At 43.1% G+C, this 9,666-nt stretch overlaps 1 protein-coding gene across 1 annotated transcript in view; it reads left to right on the top strand.

The window, feature by feature from the left end:
* Positions 1-9,284, top strand: part of FBP1 (fructose-bisphosphatase 1) — a 26,257-nt gene extending 16,973 nt beyond the window's left edge. Inside the window, exons 4-7 of the mRNA XM_019668809.1 lie at positions 2,748-2,888; positions 6,084-6,221; positions 7,236-7,355; positions 8,954-9,284. Of these exons, the coding sequence (XP_019524354.1) occupies positions 2,748-2,888; positions 6,084-6,221; positions 7,236-7,355; positions 8,954-9,145 (591 nt within the window). The 3' untranslated portion in view covers positions 9,146-9,284. The remainder of the gene's footprint in view (positions 1-2,747; positions 2,889-6,083; positions 6,222-7,235; positions 7,356-8,953) is intronic.
* Positions 9,285-9,666: the final 382 nt, after the last annotated feature.

The raw sequence follows: 9,666 nt of genomic DNA, 5'->3' as shown, positions 1-9,666 counted from the left end.
TCTATGGCTCTTGTTTCCTTATCCGTAAAGGGAAGATACTGAAAATTAGGTATAACTCACTGAAAATAGTGCCTGGCACATAAAAAGTGCTCAATAAATCACTTTTTATACAGGTTTTAATATTACCAGTATTGTTTTGTGTATTAAAATTCAATGGACAGTACTGCAACTCAAACTAACTTGAGGACGGAGGGAGGGAGGGAGGAAGGAAAAGAGGAAAGGGGGGAAGGAGGAAGGAAAAATTATTGGTGTACATAACTAGAAAGTCCAGTGGATAGATCTGCTTCAGGTGCAGCTGCATTGAGGGACTCAGACCATGTAATCAGACACATTACTGTTCATCTCTATTGCTTCCCTCCTCTCTGGTGGCAAAATGGCTGTGGGCAGGTTCAGTCTCACATCCAATCCTCTCAGTAACTCAAGCAGAAAATTCAACCCTCTTTTTCAACAGTTCCAACAAGAATATTGTGTATTGGCTCAGATTGGCTTGACTTAAATCACGTGTCCATCCCTCAACCTATCTCTGTGGCCTCAGGCATGCAATGATCTGGTTGGCCAGGTCAGGGTCATGTGCCCATCCCTGTAGCTGAGAGCGAGGGAGATAGTATCTTAAGGAAGATTATGGTGCAGTTATCAGAAGAAGGGTGATGGATGCTGGCCAGGCAAAAACAACCAATGTTCACTGCAGATTATAAACTCCTTGAGGGCAAGGATATCATCTTATATATTTTTTGTCTGCCAAGTTTCCTGGTGCAATAGTAGGTAAACAATATTGGCTGAGTTACAGGGAACTCTGCCAAATGCCCTGGGAGACCTTCTAAGGAGGGTTCAGCTGCCCCTCTGAGGGATGACCATCTGGTAACATGACAGCCCCACCACATTTCTGCTTGACTTTCTCCTCTACTAACTTAAGTCTCCAGAATCCATGCTCTCTTCCCCTGCACTTATGGGGTGGAATGGAATAAAACAAACCAATACCTATGCAGGTGGTGACCTGGGATACTTAGAGAAAGGTAAGGTCCAGAGGCTTTCTAATTTTGCCAAGTGCTTTATGCACATTGTCCCAAGAGTATCCATATGGGAATATAATGGATCTCTTGGAGTAAACGCATTCATTGCTGGGGGTTTGGAGGAGGGAATTCATGCATTGGAAAGGGGTCAGGCTAAAAAGGAATTTCTCCAAATCCATGATTCGATGGCATTATTTTCTGTTTCTTTTGAGTATGCAGATCATAGGCAGTGTTACCACTTCTTATTTTATGCAAAGAAGTTGAAGATTAAGATTATTTGGTGACAGTATTTCAGGGAAAGGCAGTTTACTCTTATACCTTCCCCACGGGCAGGCATGGATGGTTCTGGGTGAGGTGAATCTCTGTGAGACTTCTCTTAGTGGAGAACTGATTACTCCAAGCCTCTAGCGGCTTCCATTCAACTCATTTGTTTACGTATTGCCCTTGTCTGATACAGCGAGCACTGCACTGGCTGGTGGGGTTAATGGTTGTGATAGAGGATAGTTAGAGGCCTGAGTGCTCCTGCTGCTATGTCACTGGCTTTGAAGGAAGCTGGTTTCTTTTTCAAGGTTGTACACTGGCAAAATTTGGAATTGTAGAAAACAACTCAAATCTTCAATACTCCGCTTAGTCCGTGTTTAGCTGTACTGTGCTATCCTGTAAATACAAACCAAACTAAATCAAATAACTTGACCCAACCACCTCGATGAAAACCGTTTATTAAACACACAGAGTGGGGAATGTGGGGGAAATGAAGGGGGGAAATGGAGAGAAATGGTTTTAGTGACTCTTCCTTTTACATGAGTAGTTTTTAAACTTTAGGGCATTTTCATTTCTGTTTAAATGCAAGTAGAGAGTATTTAAGCTGAAAGATTTGTTTGGGGTTGTTTTGAGGAACAAAGAAGCCAATCAAGTGTTAATAAAGAAGATAATTATCAGTTAGTAATTTCTGGTTAGGAGTCATCTCCACAAGGTGTTCTGTTCCTTAATATTAGGTAAACTGTGTGTTACATGACCCTGTGGGCTGTGTTTTCAATGAAAAAGAAAAGATTAGACTGCATGTAATGTTCTAAAGTGTAAGCATTGTTTCTTTTTATATTTGTAGTTGTGTCTGCCTGTGAGTGTGTGTTGATACTGGTTTGTGTTATGTATATTTTACTGTCATGGTCAAAAAAAGTGGGAAGCATTTGCCCTATCCTGTAATGACTCTGGAGAGATGTTCTAATTTCCCGTATTTCTGAGAATTTCTTTGATGTGTGAGTGATGCGGACCACACTGCTTACTGGGGGATGTGCTGCAACTGGCAAGAGCTTGTGAAATTGATTTCCTCCCCAGACTTGTAGCTCTGCAGCCCAGTCTTAATTTGTTTAAATAAAGATGGAGTAGGCAGGTGAAAGACATTGATGCCCATAATAAGATTAAATTTGTGGGAGCTGGCAAGAAGGCATGCTCTTTTTTGAAAGTGATAATGGAGAAATTAGGGAATATTAGATTAGTAAATTTGGAGGAGTGCCCTTATTGGAAAGAAAGATCCAGATGCAGGAAATTTGGGGTATGTGGGAAGGCTGCTGTGGTAATATAATAAGGATATTACTGATTAGTGAAGGAAGGCCCCTCTGGGAAGATGCCCTATTTCATTAGGAAAGCACATTGATAATGCACCTTGCTAAGGGTTGAATTGGAAAAAAGAACCACAGAACAAAACCAAAACATGTTTTATTTTCTTTCTTGTCCTAGGTCTCTACAGGTGAGCCTTCTGAGAAGGACGCACTGCAGCCAGGCCGGAACCTGGTGGCTGCTGGCTATGCGCTCTATGGCAGTGCCACCATGTTGGTCCTGGCCATGGAGAATGGTGTCAACGGCTTCATGCTGGATCCGGTGAGAAGCCCTGTGGGAGGTTAGGTGCTTGTTTGATGGCTGTGAGTGAGTGATGCGTGTGTGTGTGTGTGTGTGTGTGTGTGTGTCTGTGTGTGCAGAGGTATGTAGAGTGGGAAATGAGGCCTGTGGAGGGACAGAGATGATGGGGTGGGGAAGGGGGGGTCACAGAAATGGAGGACAGTGTGTACGTCATAAGAATATTACTGAGGTGAGAAATAATATATGTCCAGAGCATAAGAGGGGGTCTTTGTTCCAAGATGCAATCTTTAGAACAGACATTACTCAACTGACTCAAGTGCCCATCAAAGCCAGGCAAGCCTTATAAGGGAGTAAAGTGTGCTGGGGAAGGCAGGTCAGGGGCGATGGTGGGACTGTGGTGAACTGGAGAGATCCAGCAGTTGTTACTATTCAGGAATGAGGGCCCAGTCTGGCCAAGGCTTTCAGTATTTAAGAAACACTGGCTTTTTAAAAAATGAATGTTTCTATATTGGTAAGCCCACTAAAACACATGTATGGACCAGATGGGGCCTGTAGATGGTCTGTTTACCACCCACTATATCTATTACTAGCCTGAGGTGAATGGGTGTCCCAACATAAGCAGTGAATTGCATTGTTTCTTCAGCAATAGCCACCAAATTTGTTTGTTGTACACATGCTCGCAACCCTTCAATTAACCCTTGTAGCTTTGACAAGGCTTTGATGAACTCAGTAATGTGAACATAAAGAAGGAAATGAAGATAATTCCTTACTCCACCTTATAGAGAAAAGCTACCTTATGGACAGGAGCCCAAGGTGCCATGAAAAATATTCATTCGCAGTTTTAATTTGTGGATAATTTCTTCTACATGCCTATTAATTGGAATTATGTATTTGTTCAGTGAGATGACAGTTTCAACAGAGCAGACAAATTAAGGAAAGGAGTCTCTTTAAATATTCGGTGCACCTAAACCCACCATTGAATATAGACCCAATAGAGTAATCTTCAATAGGTTGCCATGTTCATTATGTGTTTGGTCCATAATGAACCATAATGAAAAGAGCTGGGTTTACAAATACCTTTTGGTTTTAGAAATGTCCTCGGATGACATTATGAAACACATTATTTATTCAGTGCTTTTTGCTGACCAAGTGAACACAAGGACAAGCAGCTGCTGGAATCCTGTGGGAGACAGGGTGCTGGTGGTGAGGCCCTGGGTTTGTGCATGGCAGGTCCTACCAATGGAAATGCAGGCTGCCTTTGTCCCCACACTCTTGCACAACTGGACTTTGCCTCCTTGGAAATACTGGAGCTTAATAAATAAACAAGAGTGGGGAACAGCACTCATTTAAGCCTCCAAAAGAGGTGCCCTCAGGGAAAGCAGTGGCAGAATCAGAGCATGGTTCATTGGAGCCCAGCGTACAGTTTCTGAAAGTACTGATGAGTGCTGATTTGTCATCTTGCCAGACACTTCCTGCTTCCCTAGACATTCTCCTGGTGACTTCTCTGTTGCCTTTGCACTGATGGACGTGTAGAAAAAAATTAAATCTCTTCTTGTTTCCAGATTGCAGACTGCTGTCTCTGGGAGTAAGTTTCTGTGTATTTGATAGTCCTTGCCCTCCTCCCACCTAATGGCCACTCAGTATTTGCAAGAACAATGAAGGCTCGCTGTAACATGCCCCTGCTGCCTGCCCTCCTGAGGTCTGACCAACCCTCTGCTGGCTGATGCCTGCAGGGGTGAGTCATGGACCAGCTTCACATTTTCTTTTCATTTTTGTCTTGCTTCAAGGATAGGCTGAGGGTTTCTGCTGAAATGACCCAACAGCTCTATTTGCATTTCTAGCAGCCTTTAACTTTCAAAAAGCTTTTCAGTCTCCTGCCCATGTACAGGAGACTTCCCTCCTCCACATCCTGGATACTCTGGCCAGGTACCTGGGTGGGGTGTCTGCAAAGCATAGCTTCATGAGGTCTGCAGCATGTGTTGTGTGATGGCTTCATTTTCCAGGCTTTCATGGTAAAAATATTTATTTATTTATTTATTTATTTATTTTTCTGGCTATAAAAGACTATTTCTACATATTCCTGTTCAAAATGTTTGGAAATAGCAAAAAAGCATAGAAGAAAAAAAAGAAGAATCACTCACAATGACACCTTTCAGTGACTGCCGTTAATTCTAGTCTCTTTTTCTCCCCCTTCCCCCCTCCCCCCTCCCTCTCCCCCGCTCTAGTTCCAGCACGCTCCATATGGCCAGGAACTAATCTTTGCTATGGAGATAAATGGTATGGAGGAGATGTATTGATTGGGCTTCCTTTTTCTTAACTCTTGCCTCCATGGAGCAACTCCCCTCCCCAGATGGGCAGAGCCTCAATCACCCTCGTATCAGTAACACTCAGGAGTCCCACATTTTCCCTCCAAATTTTAGTCTCATTTGAAGAAGCTAAGCCCTAAAGGTTCAGCTTAGCACTGGGACTTTGAAGAAGAGAGTTCCAAGAAACATTTTGCTCAGTGAACAAGGTACCTAAAGCTATATGTGCTGTGACTCAAAACTCAGCGTTCTGTATACAAAAGGGAAACGCGATCAAGATAGAAATGGAAAGCTGAGAACAGCCCTGATCACGTCAGTGTAACTCAGTTGTCCATCTCTCCTGATACATCACGTCTGCACCAACTTTTTTTTTTTTTGAATGGCATACACATCTTATGCTGCTCTGGATACAATTCTTATTCTCCCTCAGGGTTTGCTGCTGTTTTACTATTCCTGCCCTCTGTATTTTCAATGCTTTCTTTTTTCTTTTACTGAAACCACTTGAAAACAAAGTCAAAAGTCTCCTCTATCCCCTGACAATGTCTGCAGCAGCCGCTCGTCTTCCCCCTGGTTCCTTTTCACGAGTCTCACCAGTGACTCCTCCTTCACCCTGGCCTGTTCATAGTTCTTGGAGAGGAGGACTAGAAGTACCGGTGTCCTGGGGCCAGGAGAAGCTCCCTATGTTGGTGACCATGTCACAATGTATACGAAAATTGAATCAGGTTGTATACCTGAAAGGAATATAGTTATATGTGAATTATACCTCAATAAGAAAAACCATAAAACACAAAACCAAAGTCCTGAATCTTGAGCGTGGCCACAGGCTCCCCTGTCTATCCCCAGCCTGCTGCACTCTCAAACAGGCCCAGAGAGATGGCTCATCACCTTCCCACCTTTTCTTCCTGTTTCACAGGCCATTGGAGAGTTCATTTTGGTGGACAAGGATGTGAAGATCAAAAAGAAAGGGAACATCTACAGTCTCAATGAGGGCTATGCCAAGGACTTTGACCCTGCCATCACTGAGTATGTCCAGAGGAAGAAGTTCCCCCCAGTAAGTGAGGGCTCTGGGGGAGGACCCTTGAGCTAAGCAGAACTGTGTTGGTTCATGATTTACCCTGGAGGAAAAAGATGAAGGGACGAAAGCGGTCCATGTCACTCTTTGTCAGTTTCTCTTTGGCAGAATTCAATCAGGATAATAAACCCAGCCAGATGAATGAGTTCATGGCAATAAAACATTTTTTACTTCTGGGGTCCCTGATCCCAGATGGTACAAAATGTGGTTCTCTCACCCAGGCACCTGTTTCATGGCGTCTGATGGATTTCTATCAGTCATCTCAAGACTGAGAGTATCCATCTTGGTATCTCTCTAAAGAGGTTACAATTACTGAATACAAGAGAAGAGATGGCTGTCTGCAGAACTGGCTGTATGTGGGAATATCTTGTCAAACACCATTGAAGGCTGCTCTGTCCTGAGGAGGAAGCCCAAATGTTGTTAGCATGACATTCAGGGCCCTCAGAGCTGGCCCCAGGCTCTCTTTCCCACTTTATCTTCTCTCCTTCCACCTTACCTTAGATTCCCCTCATGTCCCCCAACCCTGTACTCCAGCTGCACCAGGCTCCTCCCCAGGCCCCAGGTAGACAGCATTTGCATCTCTATGTTGCTACTCCTGCCTTAGCTTGTGCATTCCCTCTCCTTCAAGATAACCGCCCCCCCCCACCTTGCCCAGCTTCTTATCTTGGTAAAATCCTTCTCAACCTGCAAGGTCCTGCTAAGTGGTACCATTTTTGTGATGCCTGCCCTAACCCCATGGCCAGAATCAACTGCACACTCCTTAGAGCTTCTGTGGAAAATTTGACCTATTGTAAGATGTATGAAAGGCTGTCTCCTTTATTCCATTTTCTGCTCCTTGGGAACAGAGTTTTCATCACATTTCTAAGCACAGCCCCAAACACACCCCTTGTAGGTGTCCATTCAACAACTGCTGTATTGAATTAGTGTAGAGGACACACAGAGAGCTCCCTCTCTTTGCTGCAATCCTAATTATTGCTGGTCTTAACCTTGCAGGATAACTCAGCCCCCTATGGGTCCAGGTACGTGGGCTCCATGGTTGCCGATGTCCACCGCACCCTGGTCTATGGAGGGATCTTTCTGTACCCAGCTAACAAGAAGAGCCCCAAAGGAAAGGTAAACAAGTCCTCTGAAAAGTGGTCGAGAAGCAGTGGGTTTCATTTGCAGCCCAGGGGTTTGACTTAGGAGAGAAGAAAGGTTATGAGAGCTGTTAGACTCTGTGGGAGGGTGCTAAGGATGTCTGTGGCATATTCTTATCTAGATTAAAGGCTGTCTTGGTTATCAGCTCAAAATGGTTTTTTGAGAGCCTTTCCATTGCTTAAGATAATTAATGGTATTATGGTTAGGAGGGGACTAAAAGTGCTCAGTGCGTCCAGTGGGTACATGGTTTGGCTTGGGCAAAATGATTTCCATTCATAAAGAGAAATGAAACAGTCCAGTCCCATGACCAAGGCAGCAAATCAAATAGAGATATTTTTTTTGATTGCTTTCAAAAGGCATAAAATTTAAATAACTAATAAATCAACATTTGCTGCTTGGAAAATCATACCTTTCTAGGGGAAAAAAAAAGACTCTTTGGGGAAATCTAGAGCTTTCAAGTAAACTGTTCCCACTGACCACACCAGACTAATGCCCACAGCATTCGTGCAAGCCATGGGGTGGCTATGCTGGCTAAGGGGCACCCCACTTTTCTTCTACACAGAGAGGGACAGTGTGTTTCCTTCCCTGATATTATCCTTTTGTTTTTTCCCAACAGACAGACTATCTTTCTTTTCCAACATGAAAGAAGGAATAGGAACAATAATTCCCTGAAGTTAGTTAGAAATCTGTATATTCAGACATGTTCAGATCTCTGTTTATGGCATATGGTGTCCATTTCACTGAAGGCATTCTTATTTACTTAGAACACCACTCTTGCCATAGCCACCTCAGGCATCCCAATCTATGTGATTGGCCTGCTTTATAGCACTTTTCTCTAATGTCCCCCAAATTGTTCCTTAACACAAATGCTGACGTTCCTTTTTTTTTTTAAGTTTTGCAGATCTGGCCATGACACCTGTATGGAAATAGAGTCAGGAAACACCTGCAAAAAGCTGTCTGCTCAGTAGGCAGACTGCATGAAAATATATACAATAAAAAAGTTAATATTTAAAAGTAAATGCCAAGGCGTATAATATACTAAATCCCAACCCTCAAGCCTTAGGAGAATTGTAAAAGGAATGTGTATAGAGTTGCAAACAATATTATACTGTTTGGAGGAGCCAGTCTGCTTTCCACATGTCTGCAGCCAGACACAACCATGGATTTTAAAAATGCTTTTAGAATAGGCAAAACTCCATCCAAAACACATACAGAATCAATCATTAGGTCCAGTTTCCGTGCTATAAAGAGAAGGGAACCATCACTTCTGCCAAAATGTCATTCAGTCCTGAGTCCAGGTGGTCTGTCTCACATTTGCATTAAGCAATCTATTCCTGCCTCTGGCTTGATGAATGGCTTAATTTAACCAAATGACTAAATTAACCATTTGGCCTTATATGCATCCTTGGTGTGTGGGAGAGGGGGGCAGGTTTACAACTTTATAGAAGGAAAGGGAGAGTATCAGTTACCTTGAAAACTTCTACCTGCTCTGCACCATTTTGCTATGGAGTAAATCCCTTTTCTCTGTAATACCTTCTGGTGTGAAGACACTGTTCTCGGCTCTTGTTTTTCAGCTGAGACTACTCTACGAAGGTAACCCAATGGCTTACATCATGGAGAGGGCTGGAGGATTGGCTACCACTGGGAAGGAAGCTATATTGGACATCGTTCCCACTGACATCCACCAGAGGGCGCCAATCATCTTAGGGTCCCCTGAAGATGTGACTGAATACTTGGAGATATGCAAGAAGCATGCTGCCAAGTGAAGAGCTGACCTTGCGCACACCAAAAAGAATTGCCTTTTATCTGGACCTTTTATCTCACATGGCACTACCCTATTCTGACTATGCATTATACATTCCTAGACAGCAGAAATAAAAAGCATGGATATTTTTCACCATCAAATGCTGTGTAATGCCTGGTGCTGCCTAACCAAAATGCTATCTATATAATGCCACTGATGGTCAAGATATAGTTTGAATAGATAGAGGAGAAATAAACATATTATTCCTATTTCTAAAAAAATAAAAGTCGTCAATGCTTTGTGTTAAATACTAGTAATAGTACTAATAACAGTTAATGCATATAACATTAGATAACTCACTTAATCTTCACAGCAACCTTATGAATTAGATACTATGAATAACCCATTTCACAGATGATAAAATCGAGGACAGAGAGATGAGGTAATCTGTCCAAGGTCTCCAGCTAATGAGTGACAGAGCTCAGATACGAACCCAGGCAAGCTGGCCGCTAAGCTGAGTTAGCGTATCACTTCTATGTGTTG

This window comes from Hipposideros armiger, unplaced genomic scaffold, assembly GCF_001890085.2.
Source record: "Hipposideros armiger isolate ML-2016 unplaced genomic scaffold, ASM189008v1 scaffold_539, whole genome shotgun sequence".
NCBI lineage: Eukaryota > Metazoa > Chordata > Mammalia > Chiroptera > Hipposideridae > Hipposideros > Hipposideros armiger.
The sequence above is the reverse complement of the archived record's forward strand: the minus strand, read 5'-3'. Positions and strand labels throughout refer to the sequence as shown.